The sequence below is a fragment of the Bos indicus x Bos taurus genome, chromosome 24, assembly GCF_003369695.1.
Source record: "Bos indicus x Bos taurus breed Angus x Brahman F1 hybrid chromosome 24, Bos_hybrid_MaternalHap_v2.0, whole genome shotgun sequence".
NCBI lineage: Eukaryota > Metazoa > Chordata > Mammalia > Artiodactyla > Bovidae > Bos > Bos indicus x Bos taurus.
This window is the reverse complement of record NC_040099.1, coordinates 47,677,292-47,701,940: the sequence shown is the minus strand read 5'-3', so window position 1 is coordinate 47,701,940 and position 24,649 is coordinate 47,677,292. Positions and strand designations below refer to the sequence as shown.

General features: G+C 37.2%; 1 protein-coding gene across 4 annotated transcripts in view; it reads left to right on the top strand.

Annotated features, from left to right (window-relative positions):
• The window catches only part of SMAD2 (SMAD family member 2), a 90,780-nt gene that overhangs the window by 18,663 nt on the left and 47,468 nt on the right, over positions 1 to 24,649 (top strand). For all 4 annotated transcript variants that reach the window (XM_027525905.1, XM_027525903.1, XM_027525904.1 and 1 more), the window contains exon 2: positions 13,447 to 13,735. In XM_027525905.1, coding sequence (XP_027381706.1) covers positions 13,500 to 13,735 — 236 coding nt within the window. In that variant the 5' untranslated portion in view covers positions 13,447 to 13,499. The remainder of the gene's footprint in view (positions 1 to 13,446; positions 13,736 to 24,649) is intronic.

The window sequence follows — 24,649 nt, the reverse complement described above, 5'->3', positions numbered from 1 at the left end:
TTATGGAAGTGTGCAAAACTTTATTGTTACGGATACCATGTGTATCAAAACCTTTTAATGACCATGGAGGAAAGTCAAAATCATGGCTATCTCTTGAGAAGCAAGAGGAAGGACAGTGGGATAATAAAGGTGTTCATAGGAGACTTGAGCTAAATCCATCTGTCATGTCTTATATCTAATCATATACTACAAAATGCTGAGAGTTGACAGAGCTGGATGGGAGATCCAGGGGTATTTAAATATATATTTTTGTATGACTGAAATACTTATTTTTTTAAAAAAATAAACACTCTAGCCACAATAAAATTCAAGATAACTGGAGGGAAAAGTAAATTTAATGAGATGTGTAACACCTTTATACAGAAAATTAGCTTACTGATGGGTATTAAGTCCAAAATAAGTGGAAATGTTTCATTTGCATAAATAAGAATACATAGTATCATGCTGCTGCTGCTAAGTCGCTTCAGTCGTGTCCGACTCTGTGCGACCCCAGAGACGGCAGCCCACCAGGCTCCCCCGTCCCTGGGATTCTCCAGGCAAGAACACTGGAAATGCATGAAAGTGAAAAGTCAAAGTGAAGTCGCTCAGTTGAGTCCAACTCTCAGCGACCCCATGGACTGCAGCCCAGCAGGCTCCTCCATCCATGGATTGTTCAGGCAAGAGTACTGGAGTGGGGTGCCATTGCCTTCTCCAACATAGTGTCATAAATTAATACAAATTCATCACACTTCGAAAATTCTTAGGGTTGTGGTGGAATTTGACAACATCAAATTAAAAGTCGTCACTAAAGTGAAATTGAAAGTCTCTCAGTCACGTCCGACTCTCCCATGGACTATATTACTGTCCGTCGAAATCTCCAGGCCAGAATACTGGAGTGGGTAGCCGTTCCCTCCTCAAGGGGATCTTCCAAACCCAGGTCTCCCACATTACAGGCAGATTTTTTACCAGCTGAGCCACTGGAGAAGCCCAGTCACTAAGTTGCATCCAACTCTTGCAGCCTTGTGGGTGTAGCCCACCAGCCGCCTCTGTCCAGGGGATTTCCCAGGGAAGACTCCTGCAGTGGGGAGCCATTTTTTCCTCCAGGATATCTTCCCACCCCAGGGATCGAACCTGAGCTGCCTTCATTGGCAGGACAGTTCTTTACCACTGAGCCACCAGGGAAGTCCATCAAATTAAAAGTAACATCCATATTAAAAAAAAGAGTAAGGGAGGACTCGCTTTTCAAATATCGAAATCTGCCTGAGAGCAGTAGCAGGAGTGTAGGCGTGAATAAGCCCGCCAGGGGGCAGAATATGAAGTCCCCAGTGAGACATTTATTTACAGGGACTTGGTATGTGGCAGGAGTGGCATTTTGAATTAGTAAAAGATAAACTAATTTAATAAACGGTGCTTATAAGATGGGCTTCCCAGGTGGCTCAGTGGTCATGAATCCGCCTGCAGTACAGGAGATGCAGTTTCCATCCCTGGGTCAGTAAGATCCCCTGGAGGAGGAAATGACAACCCACTCCAGTATTCGTACCTGGGGAATCCCTTGGACAGAGGAGCCTGGTGGGCTAACAGTCCATGGGGTCGAAAAGAGTTGGACACAACTGAGAGACTGAGCATGCACACACACACACATATCTTTAAGATAGGTATCCTTAAAGGAGATACTGAGATTACCATCTCACCCCTTAAATGGAAATTCCTGCTAAGTTAAAACCTAAATGTGAAAAGCAAATGTAAACTATAAGAATAACTAGAAGGAGCATTATCTTTAAAAAATCAAGGTATCTGTGTCTCAGATTCCTCATTTGTAAATAATAGTACCCACCCCACTGAATTCTTAAGAGAATTAAATGAGTTAATGCTTACCTGTTAGACTAATGTGTTGTGTCATTGAGTAAGCACTTAGTAAATGTTTGCTACTATATTTGAATGTAGAAAGAGATTTCTTTAGAAATTAACAAAATTGTATCATAAGATTTTGATTTAAGTATAAATTTGTATGTTAAAAGACAATGTAAGGAAATAAAATAACATTCTGAGGATTTCGAGGTGTTTTTTTTTGTAATACACATTCAGTTGATAGGGTTTTTTATCGTAATAAAAAACAGTATACGAACAATAGCAAATTGAAGACTGAAGAAATGTAGGGAATGCCATTTGCAAAACTGTTTTACAGTTATTAATAACTTGGCTTTATTTGCTAGTTCGGGATAATCAGACTTCTTAACTGAAACTTTCCAGTGAGTAATCTTGGAATCCCAGTTTTACTAAAATATCACTTGATAAGCTTTCTTCTATGGCTGTGAAGTGAAATTTTCCTATTCTGTTGAAATTTGCACTATGTAAGTATCACAGTTGGAATTAGAAGCAGGGTTAGTATCTGAACTTTTCAATTCTTGCAGATGTTGAGAAAAACATTTCTGACTTGAGTACAGAGCTTGCTACCACACTATTGAAGGAAATCTGTATGATGTAAAAGATTCATTCATATTTTGATAACTTGATCATAAATTAATTTTCTTGTTTTCTTACTCTATTTTGTCCTCAAGTTGGAACATGCAGAAATCGATATCTTACAAAAACCTAAACTCAATCTGTTTACATTTCAAAACTTTTGGCTAAATATATGATACCTTAGCTATTTAAAATGCCCAACTAATTATATTAGCATTACTGAAAAAATTATTTTATTGCATAATTGAAAAATTCTCCAGAGATAATTAGCCAGGAGTTAACCAGCCATGATTACTAAGACATGACAAGTTAAGACTGGTAACTTGAAGTGATGACGTAGTTCCAAAGTGATCATAACTGCTCTTTCTAAGACATGGAGCACTGACATCATGGCCGTACTAGGTCATGAAGTCATTCAGATGACCCAGAATAGGCTTAAACTTTTCATGTTTTCAATTCCATGAAGAAAAAAGTTTTTATAAAAGACTTTATAGAAAGTTTTCAGATCCCTAAGAATACAGCTTAACTCACAAGAAACATTTTTCCTAACAAAAGTGAAACAGAGACCCTGTTTACTCAGGTTCTTCCTGACGCTGGGAATCCCTTTCATTTTGCTGGTAATAGAAAAGTTTGATTTTTATTCATTTTCCTAGCTGTAATTCTTATGGCTGAACTAATTGAACTAAAGGTATAGGCACTTTTAGATAGCATCTTGTTGTATTTGCTTGTTCTGGCAGTTTTTCACAAGGAACAGGGCTCTTTCCTGTTACTTAGGAATAAGAGTTGTTCTAAGGATAAAATGGGTGTGGAGCTTGTACGGTGCCTGGAGGGTCCTCTGAACGCACGCCTTCTCCACAGGGCTGCGTGCTGTGCCTTGCCTGGGTGTGCACTCTCCTCCACTGACTACCCTCTGCTGAGCCTCTGCTGTGTTTTCTGCTGCCCCCGGTCATGTGATGAACACGAGTAAGGCCATGTGTTAATACAGACCCTGTAACCTTAGTTTTCAGATTGGCCTCTGTTTCTGTGTTCTGAATAGTGATTAATGCATTATTCCGTGCTGCTTGGTTTACACTGGTTAGTGACCATTATCTTCAGATCCTCCCTTTCCCTAAACTGTCCGTATCCACTTGGCCAGAAACACATGTGAATTGTTTGTGCAATCACTGAAGTAATGCTCTTAATATTAGCGGTAACTTCTGTCTTCAGTGTTTTAAATTGGACCGGCCTCGCTTTTTTCTCTCTCCTACTGTGTTGCTTCCTTGTACTCTGTGTTCCAGCAATACCTGCATTTGTTTTTCTTCTTTTTTTGTAACTCCTAAAACGTTTCCTGTCTCTCAAACATACTGAACTTGCTGCCTGCTGTTCGTTTTCTCTCTCTCTCTTCACACTTCTGCTTTGTTGTCGCTTTTGTGATATGTCTCCCTTCCAGAGGTTGAATTAATAAGCATATTCTCAGTGCTCGGATAAGACTGTCACATGATATTGAGGCTTATGCAGCTGGCTCCACTAGAGCGTGCTTTGTGACACACAGTAGGAACTCAGCAGAGTTTAAAATGGAGCCAAATATGCTTTTTGCTGCCTGTTAGTTGCAAATGTCTGCTTTGGTTTGTAAATGTCTACCTGTGTTTGGTGAAGTTTTATGTGTCTGCTTTATTTTGTCAGGTTGTGGTTTTATATGCTATAGTATTTTTCAATTATAATATTTACTCTGGTATACTATAATATATAGCATTTGTATGTATGCTTATTTATGTGCACTTTTACAGCATCTCACTCTATGTACAGCTTAATGGTGCTATCTACTGTGCAGTTCTCATTGTTCTTTACTTACCTCACAGTGGGAAAACTTTAAAGGAAGTCACATAATCTTATTTTTTTACTTCTTTCAAATTTTTAGCATCTAAATCACAGTTGGGCTATCAAGGACGTCGGGGCAGTGTTGCTATGTAGAATTCCAGAGACGTCCCTATAAAAAAGTTACTATGGCCAAGTAAATTTATGAAATTTGGGACCCTTGGGACAGTCTCCTGAATTAGGTTGGGGACTTAATTGTTTTTTCCTTTTGAGGGGAATGAATATGATTATAATAATTGATAATTAGGTTGTGACCTTTATTTTCTAGCAAACTATACCGAGGCCTCAGTATCTTTAGCTGGAAGATCATTTTTGAGAATGACCTTTGGAGAATTCAGAGTCCTTTTTTGAGAGTTGTACTTATTTATTGAATAGTAAATGTGTTCCCCTTGTACAGCAGCCTTGCCACCACTGCCCCAATTAAGTCTGTGACTGGATGTCATTTGGGCTCTCAGTTTTTGTTCTTAGACAACAGCCCCTCCCCCGACCTCACCTGTCCCTGTCCCCAGCATACGGCTAGAAGCGCTCGTGAGGCTCACCTCTGGGTGTGGGCAGACACACGCAGGCTTCCTTATACTGTTGGGCAGCTGTCACTGCCTCGCTTCTGAAACTTCCAGTATGAGTTGGCATATTGAAGGTTTGGTAAGTTTTTGGTTAAGAAATCCTTTTAACTTTGTTTATTTGGAACTTCTTAGTATATTTGTTTAGGTGCTTTTTAATTTTTTTGAGTTGTAATTTACATGTGACAAATGCCCAAACCTTAAATTTTCAGTTCTATGAGTTTTCGTAATTGTGTACTCACATGTAATTACTTCTCAAAATATGATAGAAAACAATTTTATCACCCCAGAAAAGTATTTGTGCCTCTGGCTAAGCATTCCGCTGTGTGCGCCTACCTTTTCCTGAGACAGTTATTTTGACTTTTGTCACTACATTAGTCTCCCCACTTGTTAGAAGTCATAAGTGGAATCAGTGTATATCTTGTATATTTTGTTCTTAAATAATAACTTTATTATTTTTTTCCCAGCATGATTATTTTGAGATTCATCTGTGTTGTGAAGTGTATAAGTAGTTTGCTCATTTTTGTTCCTGAGCAGTATTCCATTGTGCAAATATACGGCAATTTAATTTTTTTTTTCCAGTTTTCTTGGTATTTGGGCTATTTCCAGTTTTGGGCCATTGTGAATATGGCTGCTGTGAACAGTCTTGTACAAGTCTCTTTTTTGTGAACCTAAGTTTTCATTTTTCTTGAACATATGTCTAGGAGTGGAATTATTTTGATATAGGGTAGATGTATGTTGAACTTCGTAGGAGCTTGCCAGTCTTCCAAAGGCACAGAACCATTTTACACTTGTGTCAATAGGGTGTGAGCATTCCGCCTGTTACACATGTCAGGCCGAGTAATGGTCCCCAAAGACACCCATGTTCTAATCCCCAGAACCAGTGAATATTACTTAATATGGCAGAAGGGACTTGCCAGGTGTGGTTCAGGATCTTGAGATGTGGAGGTTTTGGGGAAATATCTGGATGATCCCTAAATGTAATCTCAAGTGTCCTAATAGGAGGGTAGAAGGACGTTTGATTACAGAAAGCGGAGGCAGAGATGGGAGTGATGTGCTTCGAAGATGGAGAAACGGGGCAAAGCCGAGGGATACAGGAGGCCAACAGAAGCTGAAGGGAAGGAAGCAAAGTCTCCTCTTAGACTCTTCGGAAGGAACCAATCCTGACAATACTTAGACTTTCTTTAATTTATTGAAACTCATTTCGGTAACTCTATATTGTTTTAAGGCACTGAGTTTGTGATAATTTGTTGTAGCAGCAATAGCAAACTAGTAGATTCTGTGTCTTCACCAGCATTTGGTGGTGTCAGAGTATTTTTAAACCGTTTTAGATGTGAAATGCATTGAGGTTTTAACTTGTATTTTTCTGAAGAATGTTGATGTTAAACATCTCCTAATGTGCTTATTGCACTCCTGTATCCTCTTCATGAAATATCTGTAATTTGTCTTTTGCCTATTTTTTTAAGAAACAGAGTTCATGTTTTTCTTTGACTTTCAGTTCTTTATATATTCTGAATAGTAGTCCTTTGCCAAATATATTTATAACATTTTTTCTCTAATCTGTGACTTACTCGTTTTTTTAAAGGTGTCTTTAGGTAAGCAAACATTTTAAGTTTTGATGAGGTTTGTGTTACTTACAGTTCTTTTATGGTTAGTGCTCTTTATATCTTAAGGACATAAAAGTATTTTTTGTTTCCCTCTGGAGATAAGATTTTCCTTTCACATTGAAAATGGTATAAGATAGTGATTGAGGCTTACTGTTTTCCATGTTGTTGAAAAAATGTTGAAAATAGATTGACTTGGTGCCTTGGTAATGTTTGTAGCAAGGGCTTCCCTGATAGCTCAGTTGGTAAAGAATCCGCCTGCAATTCAGGAGACCCTGGTTCGATTCCTGGGTCAGAAAGAACTGCTAGAGAAGGGATTGGCTACCCACCCCAGTATTGGGGTTCCCTTGTGGCTCAGCTGGTGAAGAATCTGCCTGCAATGCTGAAGACCTGGGTTCAGTCCCTGGGTTGGGAAGATCTCCTGAAGAAGGGAAAGGTTACCCACTGCAGTATTCTGGCCTGGAGAATTCCATTCTATACAGTATAGTCCATGGGGTTGCAAAGAGTCAGACACAGCTGAGTGGCTTTCACTTCACTTGTTAGCAGATGAGTTGACTGAATACGTGTGTGTCTATTTCTGAACTCTTGTATTTCACTCTGTTTATTTTTCTTATGTCTACTCTATGATCTTGACTACTAAGTCTTGAAATAAGGTGGTATAAGTCCTCCAAAATCATTCATTTTTCAAGATTGGTCTTACTGTTCTAGATCTCCTGTTTCCATGGGAATTTTAGCATCAACATATCAGTTTCTTTAAAAAAAAAATCCTGCTGAAATTTCAACAGGGCTTGCATTTGTATGTCAAACTGGGAAGGATAGACATTTAAATAATATTGAGTCTTCCTGTTTATAAACATGGTCTCTATTCATTTCAGTCTTCTTTCATTTACCTTAGCAGTATTTTGCATTTCTTAGTATAAAGGTCCTGAGTATCTTAATTTAGATGGACCTGTAGGTTTTTTTGTTGTTGCAGTTGTGTATTGTATTTCTTTAAATTTCCTTTTCCATTTGTTCTTTGCTTGTATGTAGAGATACAGTTAGTTTTATATGTTGACCTTCTATCATAAAACCTTACTGGCTCAGTTACTAATTTTACCTGTGTTTTTATAGATTTTTATGCAGTTTCCAATAGAGACAGTCATATCACCAGAGAACATACGTCTTTCTTTCCAGTCTTTATGTGTTTTACTTCTTTCTTGCCTTATTGCAGTGGCTGGAGCATCCAGTGCGTTATTGAATAGAAATGGTGGCAGTGGGCATCCTTGTCTTAGTCATAAGGGAAAGGGACTTAATGTTTCATCATTAGATATGTTGCCAGCTGTAGTTTTTCATAGTTATCCTTTTCCAGAATGAAGAACTTCTTGCTAATCTATGTTTCTAATTCTCTTAAGAGTTTTTGATCGTGGATAGATATTAAATTGCTTCTGTGGTGGCTCAGTGGTAAAGAACCGGCTTGCCAGTGCGGGAGATTCAGGTTCGATCCCTGAATCAGGAAGATTGCTGAGAAGGAAATGGCAACCCACTCCAGTATTCTGTCCTGGGAATCCCATGGATAGAGGAGCTTGGTGGCCCATATAGTCCATGGGTTCACAGAAGGGTCACACACGGCGTAGTGACTAAACAACAATAGATGTTAAATTAGCATTGTCATATGCTTTTCTTTTCCTGCATCAGTTAAGAGAATCATAAGGATTTTTCTTATATACTGTAAATGAGGTGCTTGGTTTTTTGTTTTTTTTTTTTAAACTGGTAAACCAGTTTTGCTCCTTGGAAAAATTGGCACTGTTTCCACTTTTCCCCCATTTATTCGCCATGAAGTGATGGGACCAGTTCCCATGATCTTAGTTTTCTGAATGTTGAGTTTTAAGCCAGCTTTTTCACTTTCTTCTTTCACCTTCATCAAGAGGCTCTTTAGTTCCTCTTCACTCTATGCCATTAGAGTGGTATCATCCACATATCTGAGTTTGTTGGTATTTCTCCCAGCAGTCTTGATTCCAGCTTGTGATTCATCCAGCCCAGCGTTTCTCATGATGTGCTCTGCATAGAACTTAAATAAGCAGGGTGACAATATACAGCCTTGTCAAACTCCTTTTCGAATTTTGAACCAGTCTGTTGTTCCTTGTCCAGTTCTAACCGTTGCTTCTTGACATGTATTTAGGTTTCTCAGGAGACAGCTAAGGTGGTCTGGTATTTCCATCTCTTTAAGAATTTTCCAGTTTGTTGTGATCCACACAATCAAAGGCTTTAGTGTCAATGAAGCAGAAGTAGATGTTTTCTTGAAATTTCCTTGATTTCTCTATGATCCAGTGTATGTTGGCAATTTGATCTCTGGCTTCTCTGCGTTTTCTAAATCCAGCTTGTACATCTGGAAGTTCTCGGTTCACATTCTGTTGAAGCCTAGCTTTGAAGGATTTTGAGCATAACCTTGCTAGCATGTGAAATGAGCACAGTTGTATGGTAGTTTGAACATTATTTGGCATTGCTCTTCTTTGGGATTGGAATGAAAACTGACCTTTTCCAGTCCTGTGGCCACTGCTGAGTTTTCCAAATTTGCTGACATACGAGTGCAATACTCTAACAGCATCATCTTTTAAGATTTTAAATAGCTCAGCTGGAATTCCATCACTTCCACTAGCTTTGTTTGTAGTAATGCTTCCTAAGGCCCAATGATTTCACCCTCCAGGATGTCTGGCTCTAGGTGAGTGACCACAGCATCATTCGGGTATGAGCTGCATCAAATTCCTTACGGTTGTACAGTGGAGGTGACAAATAGGTGTAAGGGATTAGATCTGGTAGACAGAGTGACTGAAGAACTACAGTGTTACGGAGGTTCGTAACATTGTACAGGAAGTGGTGACCAAAACCATTTCAAAGGAAAAGAACTGCAAGAAGGCAAAGTGGTTGTCTGAAGTTGTTGTTTGGTCGCTCAGTCTTGTCTGACTGTTCTACAACCCCACGGACTGCAGCACACCTGGCTTCCCTGTTCTTCCACCATCTCCCAGAGCTTACTGAGACTCATGTCCATTGAGTCGGTGATGCCATCCAACCATCTCATCCTCTGTCGTCACCTTCTCTTCCTGCCTTCAGTCTTTCCCAGCATCAGGGTCTTTTCTAATGAGTTGACTCTTCGCATCAGCTGGCCCAAAGTATTGAAGCTTCATCTTCAACATCAGTCCTTCAGTGAATATTCAGGGCTGATTTTCTTCAGGATTGACTGGTTTGATCTCCTTGCTGTCCAAGTAACTCTCGGGAGTCTTCTCCAAAACCACACTTCAAAAGCATCAGTTCTTTGGTGTTTAGCGGCCTTAATGGTCCTACTCTCACATCCATACATGACTACTGGAAAAACCATAACTTTGACTATCCAGACCTTTGTCGGCAAAGTGATGTCTCTGCTTTTTAATATGTTGTTTAGGTTTGTCATAGCTTTTCTTCCAAGGAGCAAGTGTCTTAATTTCATGGCTGCAGTCACCATCTGCAGTGATTTTGGAGCCCAAGAAAATGAAGTCTGTCACTGTTTCCATTGTTTTCCCATTTATTTGCCATGAAGTGATGTCTGAGGAGGCTTTCTAAATAGCTTGGGAAAGAAGAGAAGCAAAAGGCAAGGGAGAAAGGGAAAGATACACTAATTGAATGCAGAGTTCCAGAGAATAGTAAGGAGAGATAAGAAAGTCTTCTTAAGTGAACAATGGGAAGAAATACAGGAAAGCAATAGAATGGGAAGCACTGGAAATCTCTTAAAATTGGAGATATCAAGGGAACATTTCATGCAAGGATGGGCATGATAAAGGATAGAAATTGTAAGGACCTAGCAGAAGCAGACAAGGTGGCAAAGATACACAGAAAAACTATATTTAAAAAGTCTTCATGACCTGGATAACCACGATGGTGTGGTCACTCATCTAGAGCCAGGCATGCTGAGTGTGAAGTCAAGTAGGTCTTAGGAAGCGTTTTCAGACAGCTTTTCTTTGTACTCATTCCTCAGCATCAGGGCACGTTGTCTGCTGCTGGTGGGGGGGCTCTTTCCTGCCTTCCTCTAGGAGTAGACCGTAGGGATGGTACACGTGAGCCGCTTGTCGCGTGGCAGGTGCACAAGTAGGTTTGGCTCCCCCCACCCTCCCAGATGGGGTTCTGCTCCTCCCTCTGAGGCAGGGGATCTTCCCCTGGGCCTGGGAAGTGGGAGGCTTTCCTTTATCTCCTCTCCTGGCTGAAGCCTTTGTTTCCTGTGAGATGGCCGCTTAACGGGGAGGAGCTCTCCATTATCTTTTATCTTTAATATTCAGTAGGTTGAAATACTCAGCAGATTGACTGTTAGCTGTTTCCTTTGCATCTGTGGGTTGATGTCTGGTATCATTTTTGCAATGTTCTTGGCCATTATCTCTTCTTATGCTTTTTCTGTCCCATTCATCTCCTGGGACCCCAGTTATACTCCACTTAACTCCACTTAAACCCAAGTTCACATTTGATGTTGGATGTTCTGGGATTTTTTTCCACACTTTTTTTTTCTCTTCGTGTTTAAATCTGAGCACTTTAATTTGGCCTGTCTTCAAATTCACTGCTTATTTTTGTCTGTTTCTAAATCCATCTAAAGAGATCTTTAATTTCTGATATTGTATTTTTCATTTCTCACATTTCCCCGTGATCTTTTTTTATAGCTCGGTGTCTGTGATGAAAATCTCTATTTCGTTATTCATGCTGTCTCTTCCATCAGTTTTCATCATAGTTAAAAGTATGTCTGATAATCTCCAAATCTAGAACCTCTGATCTGATTATATTAATACTGTCCTCTTTTGACAGTGGTTTGCTACTCTCTCTGTCTTGTAATTTTTGAGTGAATGCTGAATGTTTGTGTAAAATCAATGCAGTGGCCCATCATTTCTTGTGAGGCTAAGTGATAAGATGTGTGTGTAGTTGACCTAGTTCTCGGCTTGTTTGCGACTTTAGCTTGATAAGCTCAAGTGTTTTAAGAGTAGGGTTAAGACTTCACATTCTATAAGATTTGTTGTCTTATTGTAATTTTAGTTCTCTCCCTATGCTTTGTATCTGAGCCATCAGCTTTCTGAACTGTGGGTGATTTCTCTGCTTTTCTCTGGGTTCTTGTGATTCTGGAGTGCTGCCCCAGGCTCTTATATCTTCCAGTGCTTTCTCTCAGCAATCCTTTCCTACCCTAGCCTTGGTAGTTCAATTTACAGAGTATCTCCGTAGAAGTTCTTGTCTCAGCTCTCCTGTCCCACCTCAGCCTAGCTCAATGTCTGGAGTCTCTTGGATTAATTTCTCTTACCTCTCCTCTGCAAGGCCTTTGAGGAGGACCTTTAGCTTCTTGGGTTAGCTCAGCTCTCCAGCCTTGTCCTCTGCCCTTTGGCACATTTTGGCCAATACTTGGTGCAGGTCTGTGGGATTGAGTGGTTGAGTAGTGCAGACTTGTTCTGTGGAATCCTTGGAATTCTAATATATCTTGTCAGCTTACATGTTGCTGTTAAAATGTATTAAAATTTAGGTTGATTTCTGCTTATTCTCACTGTGGTGGGATTATTCCTCCATAGCCGCTCCACCAGGAAAGAGACCATCTGTGGGTTCCTTTTTCTATCAAGACACACTTTTTGGAATTTAGTTCCACTCAGGTTACTTTGCATCTTAAACTTCCTGATGGGTTCAGAAAAACCATGATTTTATATCTTTTTCTGTCTTGTTTGGATTGTTAGGGTGAAAGTGATGATCTATTGTGATCTTTTACATCCTAATTAGAAGTGGAACTCCTTTATGGAATACTTTCTGGTATATAATCTAGCAAATACCTGATAAAGTTTGTTATTTCACTTTGCTGTAGTTGGATTTTCTACTGAATTTCTCAGAGCTAGATTTTGAAATATTTTCCATTCTTCTCAAATCTGAACTCTCCAGTTCTGTCCTCAAGTGGCAAATTATCTTATGTCTTACTTTGAGATTAAAGCCATTGACATTAAATTGTAATTGAGGGGCTTGTGGAGAGTGTGGGAAGAATTTGCAGTAGCTGCTTAGAAAACTGGGCAAATGGAAAACTAACATAGTTAGCTGTAGGGAAGAGAGTTGTACAGAAAGGAGCTCATGATGATACAGTAGTTTACTGCTCATATCATCAGGTACAAAGCTACAGTTGGGAGATGGTTATTTTTAAAGTTGGAGGAAAGCAAGTGGCTGTGGTGTAAATCCTGATTTTCCTGTAGAAAAGTCGATAAGTATATCTCAACTTGATATTTCAAGGGCTGTCATTACTGAGGTATAAATAGCAAGAATAAATTTAAAAGATTTTAGGGAATTTGTACCTTGGTGTAGGAAGAGGAGCTGTATTTGACTTTATTCCCTATACATATTGTTACTTAGATAAAAATGAACATTTTTTTAAAAGAAGCTTAATTAAAAGTCTTCTCAGGGAATGGTAAAAGTGAACCAAGTCTTTTCTTCACAGACTCTTTTTACTTTTATTTCTTCCTTCTTGTTTACTTCACACTTGATGCCTTTTCCATTGTTTTAACTTTAGATTTTCCTTTATGATACTTTGCTATGAAAGTTTAAAACTTTGGGGTTGTTGGGCTTGTAAATTAAAAAGTATCTTTTGTTAACAAGTTTTGAGAATAGATTGAAATGCCAAAAGGTGAGGAAAACTTTCTTTTGGTGAAATGTTTTATTGATACCATTAAAAATTAAACATAAAGTCACATGGGTGATGAGAAACTTGTCCAGTGTTGATAAAGATGCAAGGTTTCACTTGCAAAAGTATTACATTTATCCACTTACAACATTGTCTTGTTTTTAGAAGAATTTGTTTTTTTCACAGTTCATTTAAATTAGTAAAGATATTTTCAAGGGTGAAAAAGATAACTTTTGAACGTCTGTTGTGAAAGTAATAATTTGAATTTCTGTTTCATAATTGCCTTTTGGTACTGTGCTGAAACTAGTGGTTGATCGTAAAGTTAGCCTCTAAACTATTCTTTCGGTGTCTCTTCTAGGTTAGATTAAGGAGGATATTTTCTTAGAGTGGACCACCGCTTTTGGTAAGAACATGTCGTCCATCTTGCCATTCACTCCACCAGTTGTGAAGAGACTGTTGGGATGGAAGAAGTCAGCTGGTGGATCTGGAGGAGCTGGTGGAGGAGAGCAGAATGGACAGGAAGAAAAGTGGTGTGAGAAAGCAGTTAAAAGTTTGGTGAAGAAGCTGAAGAAAACAGGACGATTAGATGAGCTTGAGAAAGCCATCACCACTCAGAATTGTAATACTAAATGTGTTACCATACCAAGGTAAGTGTTGTTAGATAAGAAATTTGAGGGCCTTACTGTTGAAAGTTGCTTAAAGGAATCTAAGGGAACGTTACTGAAATTTTTTTAGTTTCAAGTCAGTAGTGATTATTAAAATAAGATAGCTGTTCTTAACCTATCACATTAATTTTGACTCATTAAGACATATATCATTTTCTTGAACAGTGAGATGGTTTAATCAAGCAAAATAAAATACTTAGATTGTATTTTTATCTTCACTATCTTCGTTTACCTTCATTGCCTAAATGCTTCATTGTATACTTTTGTAATTTCTGTGATCGAATTTGAATAAAGAGTCAAATATTTTCTATCACTAGCGCAGTAGTGACTGGCCATTTTCTCCTCCTTTGGTCAAAACTTCAGTAAGGAGTTAACAGAGACAGCTCACATTGTGATGAATTTTGTATAGTTTTTATTTGAGTTACAACATTACTTCTAACAAAGAACCGTATGTAAGACAGCTTCCTGTGTGTCGTAGTTGGTCAGAACCTGTCTTGAAGACCTGCCTCTTGTATTAGAAGGATGTGTTACCTAAGAGGTTGAAGTTTTATTAGTGTACGTTTAATCGTTTTCAGAGTAGTACCACTCTCAGAAACAGTGTTTTAAAATAAAGTAGCAAGTGGTTCTAATTTGTCCTGCCATAGTTGTGCACATTACAGAGTGTGAGGGAGTGTCAGTTTATCGCATTTTCTAAAATGACTGTTTGCAGTGTCACACACACAGGCTAGCACATGGCACGTGAAGCCATTCTACTTGACATGTTTCTAATGAGTTTTGGGAAATACACTGTGGATGCTTGTTGATAATAGACCTAGTAACACCAGCCTATCGACTTGCAAATACTAACAGAATGTTTCCTGCCTTGTTTGGTAGATTAATTATCCATTTCTTTTACCTTGCTTGTTTCATGTATTTCTTAAGTAAGTGTCACTTTTCCTGGTTTATTCTTTCATTTTAGAAATATTTATAGATGCCTGGCATTTCAATTCAGTAAACAGTTGTTAATATCAACATATAGTCTTTGCTGTTGAGTTGCTTACTTCCTAGTAAGGGAGGTAAACTTGAAAAAACAAGAAAGATAGTTTTATAACATACAGTAGGCTTTCTGAAAGATGTATGCTCAGGGAGTTGTGTCCAAAGTGGGAAGCCTTCTCTATTCTGCAGCTTGTGAAAATTTTCCTCCTGAAGAAAGATTGGTGGCCGAGTTGGATGGATGTTAAGGAGGAATGTAGTTAGGAGAAGCTTGATTCACCCAGAGTGGAGGTGGGGAGGGTGGGGAGGGCTGCTCACCGGAGTCCTGGGAGTGTAGGGGAGGAGACGGGAGACGGCCTGCCTCAGAGGCTGCATGGTAGTGAGGAAGCGCTGCATCCCATGCTGGCCGTTCACACTGAGCTCTGGGGATTGGGTGAGGGGGGAGACATCAGAGAGTCTTAGGAAAGACGTGAGGAAAAGGGCTGTGAGACTGTCAAGAGTGGAGGTGGGAGACTGGTTAGTATGTTTCCTCCTCATCCAAGGGAGCGGTGCGGTCCGGTCCAGGAAGACATGGGGCCGTGGTTCTGCACGGCTTCATTTAAGGCTCTGCTGCCAGTGCAGTGAAGTGTTGACGGAGCGGAGCTGCAAGGAGAGTCGTGCAGTCCTGCCTCTTAAGGAGATTCAGTAGGTAGCAGCCTCTTGATTGAAATGTATAGACTTTGTATTTAAACCGTGGACGTCCCCTTAGTCAGATTTCTTTTCCTTCTTGTCCATTTTTCATTTTACACACTAGTTTCAGAGATTTTTTTTCTTTTACATTCTTTTTCTTTAAAGATTTTTCCCCCAACACTTTTACCCGATTAATGAAAGTGAAGTGTTGATTGTCCAGTATCTTGTTTTTCACTCTTTAATAAAAGTTCATTGAAGCTTAGAAACTTGCTTGTCTAATTTGGTGGTTTTTTTTTTTTTTTTTAATACTGCAAGAAAAGTAGATTTAATATTGGCTGTTATCGAAAAATTTAAGTTTCTTGTACTGTTTGGAACCATATATTTTTTGAAGTTTGCTTTCTTGTTAATAGTTGAAAACTGTATCAGGTTATTAGTCATTTCTTAACTCCTGAATATCCTTAAACATTTGGTCAACTCGTCATGGTGTCAACTGTAAAACAGGGAGAGTGGGTGCAGAAAGGGCCCATTGTGGAGGAATCCAAACCGCAGCTTAAGCAAAATTATTTAAGATGTAATGCAAAATGGATTTACTGTAAGTCTGTTAGCTTAAAATTGCAACTGAGTTGTTAATAAAATACCTTTAGGTATTGATGTCTTGATGTTTTCATCATGTATTGATGAACATGAAGCATAAATTACTTAATTTTTAAAATGGCAGATATTCTTAAATGGTTAGTGTCTCGTTGACTCTCAACCGTTTCTTTCCCTCTGCTTCCATCTGCTGATGTTAGAGTGGGACTAAATTGTGGGTAGAAAGAAACCCAGACCTGACTTTATGTCCCTCCCATCCCCCTCATATAATTAGCTCTGCCTTCATCACTTTGTCTCTGAAGAAAGCGATAGCTGTAGCTGCACATATGTGTCACTGCTTCCTTCCTACTGTTGTATGTGGGGACACAAAGTGATTCATGGGTAAAACTTAACCTACTAAGCTACAGTGAGCTGAATAGTATGAATAAAGTTTCATGAAGCTTTTCCATCGCGAGACAACTCAGTCAGAAATCAGAATGGCAATTGATGTTTAGGTAACGAATCAGTCAAAAGAAGAAAAATTGGCCTTCAGTGCATATTATCTACAGAAAAACAAAATCCAGACAGCAGTGGAGATGGAGAGCTTGTAAAGTTAAAAACAGGAGGCTATGAGGTCTGAATGCTAATTTGATAATGGTCGTTGTACGTAAATAAGCAGGAATACAGAATTTTTTTTATAAACATCAATTATAAGGACTTTCCTAAGGTGATACTTTGTGTTTGACCATTTATGACATTTTGATGGTTCATCCTAAAGAAACAGTCAGGAATATGGTCAAAGATATCTGGTGTTCACTTCAGCATTGTTTTTAATAGCAAAGAATTAGATAAATCCAATCATAACCCATAATTCCCTTAACTATAAAGGAAACTTACATAACTCATTTTATACCAGAATTGAATGGTAAAGTAAAATTGAATAGCAAAGTAAAGTTTATACCAACTTTACTCGTAAAAATAGATCCAAAAATTATAAATAAAAAAGCTCAAATTATAAAAACAAAACCACCAAATCATGAGTGGGTAAGGTTTACTGCAGAAATGCTAGTATGATTGACCTATTGGAGGTCCATTAATATGAGACACTGCATATTCGTATTTATGAAAGCTCTGATCTTAATGGATCTAGAAAGCTTTTTTATAAAATCCAGTGCTCATGTTAACAAATTAGGAATAGGAATTTTCATAAGTTGATAAAGTATAAAAATGTTAATGCTTAATCTTGAAACTTTAGAAGAAGTAATGCCAAATTGTTAATAGTGATTACTTATGGATTACCTAAAAAGAGAAATGTCCTATAATTTTTCCCTGGTATTTATCTATGAAGGTATGCTTTACTTTTGTAGTCAGCACAATTAAATGTTTAAGAAGAACTTTTTTGGCAATACTTAGACTATTCTTATATATTTTTTAAAATCCTTTAAATTAAGTCAACTTTCCTGTTACAGAGAAACAATGTTTTCATTTTCTTAACATGTTATACACGTGTTTATATTTTTTCCTTTAAAAAGTATGTTCCTTAAAAAGATAAAAGTTTAGTATGTATGTGTTGTACATGATTCCAAATTCGAACACAGATTATACAGCGGGAAAACTCCTCCCTCTCCTTCCTGTCATCACCCATATCCTCACCTTGTTGTATTACTACTGTCTTATATATCCTTCCAGGATACTGAGTATCTCATTAATACTGTCACTGACATTGGGATTTTGTTTTCCATCTTCCAAATTTTTAAAGCATCAGAGTAATTGAAGTAAACTTTATGCAGATTGTCAGCTTTTATTTTTATTTTCATATTCCTACTCTTTTGCTTCTCTGGATAACCCAGAAAGAATTAAAGAAAAGTCTTTAAAAACTGAACTATAGTATCCTTCTGTTCTTCTTAAATTAGTGCTTTTTTATTTCGGAAGAAAATAAGAATGATTCTTCCTCCCTCATACATAGATGTGTGTGTGAGATAATATACATGGAGTACTATGACAGAAAGAACTCTGAATTTTAAGTTTGGTGACTTGTAAGCTGCTTCAGTACTGATGAATGTGAATCCTGAGGCGTGTAACTGTATTTTTTACTATTTCTTCATCTGTGAAAGGGGTCAGTACTATCTTGAGTTCTTTCACAGTACTCTTTTGGGGTCTTCTGAAATACTATAACTATTGGTTTATAAGCTATAAAGCACTATAGTCATGAATATGATTTATTTGAAATGTTCCCAGGTATTCCATGTCTTCATTTTCCTTCCAGGTTTTCTCAGAGAACTCATATTGAATTATAATTGTCCGTCTTTGCTTAGTAAACACTTCTGCCAGATAATTATCATGATTTAGTATAACTATTAAAATATAAAATCAGTTAGTCAAAACAGTGAAACAGTGTATAAATGCAAACTAGAACTTTGAGACTATCAGCCTCAGCATCCAGCTTGTCATTTTCTGTCTGCAATATTTGTGTATAAGTTGTGAAAGCACTTCTGATGAACACTTCATTAGGCTCCTGTGAAACACAGTTTGAAAGACACATTGTTAAGATCCTTAACTTTTATCTGATGCCTACATTTACATTTTTATTTTTTCTGAGGTAGCACATGCTGTAGGATCCTGGTATTCAAAGTCCTTTTGTGTGTGTATATAATACATTCTTCCATGGGGCATTTTTATCATTTACCTTATCAGAGAAAACATACCTGCCCTAGAACCTAGGTTCCTTTATAAAATTACAGAATTATTACCCAGATTTATTATTATCTATTTAATTTTAAATTTAACACTCATTACAGTAAACATCATCCTCACTTTTCTTGTCCCATTCACCTGATGTATTTTGCTTTGAAAAATTCACTTAACTGCCTAGAATCAACCTAGCTAAAATAATACGCATCTAAAAAATTGCAGCCATGTTTATAGATGCTACAAATGATGTCTTCCCCAAAGAGTCATTAACTTTTTCTTAGGTAGACAGGCTGATCACTTTAATCTTCGTGGCTGATCTGGGTTGAGGCTTGGTTGCCATTTTAATTTGTTTTAGTCTGCACTGGCACATACCTTTTATTTATTTATTTCCGTCATTAGCATTGTGGGAGATTCATATCAACTCTTCTTCCATAATTTGAGTTTGGTGCTTGATCCTCCTGATGGTTGCATTTTTAAAATTAGGCAGACATCTTTGAGGGAGGAGAATCTTGTGATTGTCACAGGTTTGGCCGTGTTCATTTTCTTCATTAGAGTTTCTTTTCCCAGACTGAACCTGGTGCTCAGCTCGTACCTGGAATGTACAAGTGACTCCAGGGAAGGAAATGGCGCAGACAGTTTTCTGTTCACCAGAAAGTGTTTTCTCTTCTCTCAGTCTTTGTTCGTTTGGATCTCATTGCTTTAATTGCTCGCTGTGCTCACTGTTGTCTTTGAATAAATTTTTTTTTGTTAACCTTTTTCCCTCTAGTTTTTGCAACAGGGAACATTAGCTTGCTATGTATGACCTGCTTATATCTTACCTGGAAGTAAAATTGTAACAGCTAATTAAAGTGAGACTTCTTATGATATGTATTCAGAGACCCCCCCAAATGTGAGAACTGGTTACAAGTAACCTACAATCAGAATTGAGGTGCTATACCATTTATGCAGGAATTGCAGGAAAGATTAGCTGAGACAAGTATTGTTAAGTTTAACCTATCACTGACCTGCTTCCCACGATAATGAGTTCGTGAGGGAGATCCCATATGAAAACTTGGAGAGAGTAGGTTTTTGCTCTGGCATTTCCCTTCTCCTTTTATCCAGATTGAGGGGCGTCAGGGAACTCCTCAGTTTGAATTGAGGTGTGGGAAATAGACTGGTACTTGACTGTCACCTGAAAAAGCCTAAAAAAAAAGTAAGAGAACAGTTGAGCTGCTTCTGTATCCGTAGAAGTTTCCCATGGGCCAGGTGGACTTTTCTAAGGTAGTTGAAGTTGACTTATCTTGAAAAGATCAAGAGGCTCAACTTGGAGAGTCAAAGTGACCCAAACCGGACAGCCAGAGAAACTCTTCCAGTAGAAACTAACTGCAGGAAAAAGGTAGCATTTTGGCTTCTGACCTTATAGGGCTCTTCCCTCCTCCTCTAAAATCCCCTCTTGCTATTCCAGAACCCACAGGGCCCTTAAAAGTAACAGCTGGAGAGTTCTGGAAGAGTTGAAGTTAGCAAAATTCAATGAGAGAATAAAAGTTTCGATTTAGATGAGAGTAGTAAAATATAAATTTTTTCAAAGAAGTTTTTAATTATATGTATTATATACTATATGTGTGTGTATATATATATATATATATATACTTTATATATATTGTGTACTAGAACAGCCATGTGACCTTTTTGAGATTTTATGCAGAAATGAGGAAAACAGTTTGAAAAGGAGCTTGCTTGAGGGTAATGATATGGGAATACTGAACAGGTTTTCTAAAAACTGTCTATGTTCTCCTTTTGAAAACTAGGGAATCCACATTTAGTGACACTGGGGACAAGCAAACTGAGTGGGGAGAATGGAGGAATGTTACGTATGTCTACATGAAGTGCACAGCCTTTTAACACTTTTTTTTTTTTTTTTTACAAAAATCTGACTGTATACCTGTTAAATTATCCAATGATGCTTTTTCCCCAGGAACGATTTTATTACAACTAGAGTTTTCTTTTATTACCATCACATTTTTTTTCCCCCTTGAACTGTTCAATCTCTGTTCTCAAAATCCAGTATTATTTTAGCTTTGCTTTTGGGTTGTTATAAACAATGTGAATTGGTTGTCTTGAGACTCGTATGAAACTTATCATGAATAATGCTTAAATTAGAACTAAAACATGTAAAATTCTTGATTATCTCCCTCATCCCAGACTTTTTTCTTTTATGAACCTTGCTTGTGTTTACGGCTTTTTATGTATTAAGAGGATATAATTTTTCCGTAACTTGGTTTACCCTAAGTTTGCTAGGCCAGTAGGGGAGAGGAAGTTAAGGGAGGCTGTATTTTTATTAAGGATGATGTAAAAGTTCAGAGTTAGATAGTGAACAGAAATTTATAATGAAAAGTAATTAACTTACAGTAATTTTTCCCATAAGTTTTATGTGATTGCTTATATAATTTACATTAACCATGTAAAACATTTTAACCTCTACATGTAAAATCCCACTGTCAACTTCAAAGTGGTATACGAATGTGAGTTAATTTTTATCTTCTAGGATGCTAATATTAAAATTGTCAAATTAGAAAGTCATTTCTTTACAGCCAAATACAGCATCACAATAATGTGTGATTAATAAGTTGAGTTTTTTACAGAACTCTATTCTGTAGTGCAATTCTTGTTTTAAGTTTTATGCATTTAATAGATTGAAATGACCACAAAGTTATATTTTGTTAGGATTTCTTGTCTTTTAGGATACTATTTTTTTAATTGTTAAAAACAGAATATGTATTAAAATAAATTTAAAAAATCCATCAGCTGTATTATTAAAATAAATGTCCTTGAGCCTACTTTGGTGCTGGCTTTTTTTTTTAAGTAATAGTTTCTGTTTTTTGGAAGAACTTGAAATATTTTGAGCAACTATTTTTAGAATTGATATTTAAATCTTTCCAATTATAGGGACTATTTTATTTGTGTGGGGGATATTTTGCTATTTTTCAAAGGCAGTAGAAGCACCTAGCAAGATTTCAAAGAGTATTTTCAACATAACATTTAAAGAGAAAGGTCAGTAACTTTTTCAGTCATTTCTTGGTCCTTTCTTCTGTTTCTAAGAAGAGCTGTTCCAAACCAAGAAGAATAAAAGTATCCCTTTTATCTTATTAGACTCTATGGAAATTGTGTTGTCTCCTCCTGTTTTGATTTGGGAGTGACTCTACTAATTTCATTGTCCAAAGAATGTTTTTTTCCTGAGAAATTAACTCTTACAGTGACCGCTCTAGTTTTTATAGTTAAGCACATTCTATAATGCTTTATTTATCTAAATGCTGTTCCAAAGTTATTGGTTTAATTATCTGCCATGTTTTTATTTTTGTTGAACTGTGTAAGAGGCAGAGTAGAGTTGGGAGTTAAGAATGCAGCCTCTGGCCCCACCACTTGCTAGCTGTGCAGCCTTAGACGTGTCACTTTATCTCTGTGCTCTGATGATCTCATTTGTCAAGTGGGTGAACTGCCTTACTTGTGAGCTGTTGGGAGGTTAAGTGATCTAGTGTATGTAACAGATTAGTGCTGTGCCCGATACATAGTAAGTGCTTGATCTGTGTGAGCTGTACATGGGATGGATCCCTCCCCAGATTTGATTTTGATGTGAGACTGATGAAGCCAAACGTATATTAAAAGGGAATGAAAAAGATTATTGCTCATATGATAAAGCTTTCGGGAAAAGCAGGACAGGCTTCCAGACTGGTCCAAAAATTACTTGAGAAAGAAGTAATGGGAGTCGTGGGGCTGGGTTGATAATTCCCGCATTCCTGTGTGTACCCAAACTTTTCTTGGTTTAAAATTCCGACCAGCCACAAGGATTTCCTTACCAGTTTGCTCACATTTGAGGCAGAGGGTTGAAGACATGGTGGAACTTGAAACTCTCCACAGTTGAACATCAAAATATAGTCAGATTCCTCATTAAACTCATTAGGGGTAAATGACGGTAAGCTACACCAAGTGCAGCATAGTCAAACCCATGCAAGAGAAAGTCTTGAAAGCAGCCAGTGAACAGTGTGACATGTTACATACCAGGAAATAATGATGTGAAGGACATGTGACCTTTTGTAGAAGCAGTGGGGCCAGAAGATGATAAAATGACATCTCTGAGAAGCCATAACCATAAACATGTATCTAGTTAATAAAAGTTTCGAAATATATGAGTAAAACTTGATAGAATTAATGTATCAGAATCACAAATTTGTAGTTATAGAGAGTTAAATAAGACCAAACAAGTGAGTAAAGACATGGAAGATCTAAATTACAGTACTATTTTGGTATTTATAGAAAAGTAGATCTAAATCAGTGTAGTAAGTCTTTTCAAGTACTCATGGTACCCTCACCAGGAAAGACTATTTGCAGGGTTCAGTAAATTTTAAAAGATTAAAAGTCAACAGAGTATGTTCTCTGCCAAGAACAGAACAAAATTAGAAATCAATACCAATAAGACATGTATTAAAAAATGGAAATTATCATAATTCTTTGACCCATGGGTTATTTAGAAGAAAACTGTGAGCAAAATTAGAATATATATCAAAACTAAAGGATAATCAGATTACACCATGTAAAATAAGTGGGATGTAGATAAAACAATGCTTACAGGGAAGTTTATAGCTTTAAGATAATTATATTAGAAAAATTATCTAAGATGTCACCTAGGAAATGAGAAAAGGTCAAAGAAAATAGTAGAAGGAAGATAAAATAAAAAATAGCAGAAAATCAGTGATTAGAAAAGAGACAATAGAGATAATAAATCCAAAAGCTGATTCTTTAGAAAGGTCAGTAGAACTGATAAACTCTCCTGTAACACTGATGGACGTAAGAATGAAAGAGCCCATAACCACGAATCAGCTGTGTGTGAAATGATAGAGATGATACTGTGCTAGATCCTAGACATTAAAAGCATACTATGAATATATTTTCAACAACTTTATGCCAGTAATTTGTAATGGTCAAATTTAAGAACATGTTACTATGGCTGGTGCAGGAAGAAGTGGAAAATTTGGATAGCCCTATATCAGTGAAAAAGAAATTGAACTCATAATCAAAATCTCTCTCACAAAGAAAACTCCAGGTCCAGATGGTTTTACTGGTAAATTCAAAACATTTGTGCAAGAAATAACATCAGTCTCACAGAAACTCAGAAAAACCGTTATTTTATGAGGTCATTGTAACCCCAATACCAAAACCTGACAAAGATGGCACAAAAAGGAGAAAATTTACAGATTAGTATTAGTCATGAGCAAAGGTATAAAAAATTAACAAAACACATATTCTCCAGCAATATACAAAGAGCACATCATGACTGAGTGAGATTTAGCTCAACAGTGAGAGGGTAGTTTATAATATTCAAAAATTAATCAGTGTAATTCAGAGCAATAACAAAGGGGGAAAGCAATGTGATCACTGTACTTGGTTAGAAGCATTTGATAAAAATTCATCATCCATTCATGACAAACATTCCCAGCTAATGAGAAATGTAAAGACATTTCCTCAGTCTGATAAAGCACATTTAAGAAAAACTGACAGCTTAAGATTATACTTACAAAATAACATGTTTTCCCTAAGAGCACAAGGATATCCATTCTTATATCTTCTTCAGTTCATCATTTTATCAATAGTTGAAGACCTAGGCAGTGCAGTGGGGCAGGGAAATGAAATGTAAGAGGCATAAAGAGCTCAAAGAATGGGTCAGAGCGCTTACATTTTGTAGATGACGTGATTATGTAAGAAACAAGGGATCTACAAAAACAGTCACTAAAGCAAATGAGTAAATTTAACAAGGCTGCATTTTACAGGATGAGTTGTATTTTCATTAAATACTCAATACATTAACAGCAAACAAGTGGAATTAATATTAAAACAATTCTATAAATAGCATCAATACAATTAAAATATCTAAGAATACATTTTTTTAAAGACAAGATCTGTATATTAAAATTTCAAAATCTTAAAAATTAAGGACTAAATAAGTAAGAGAATTCTTCTCAC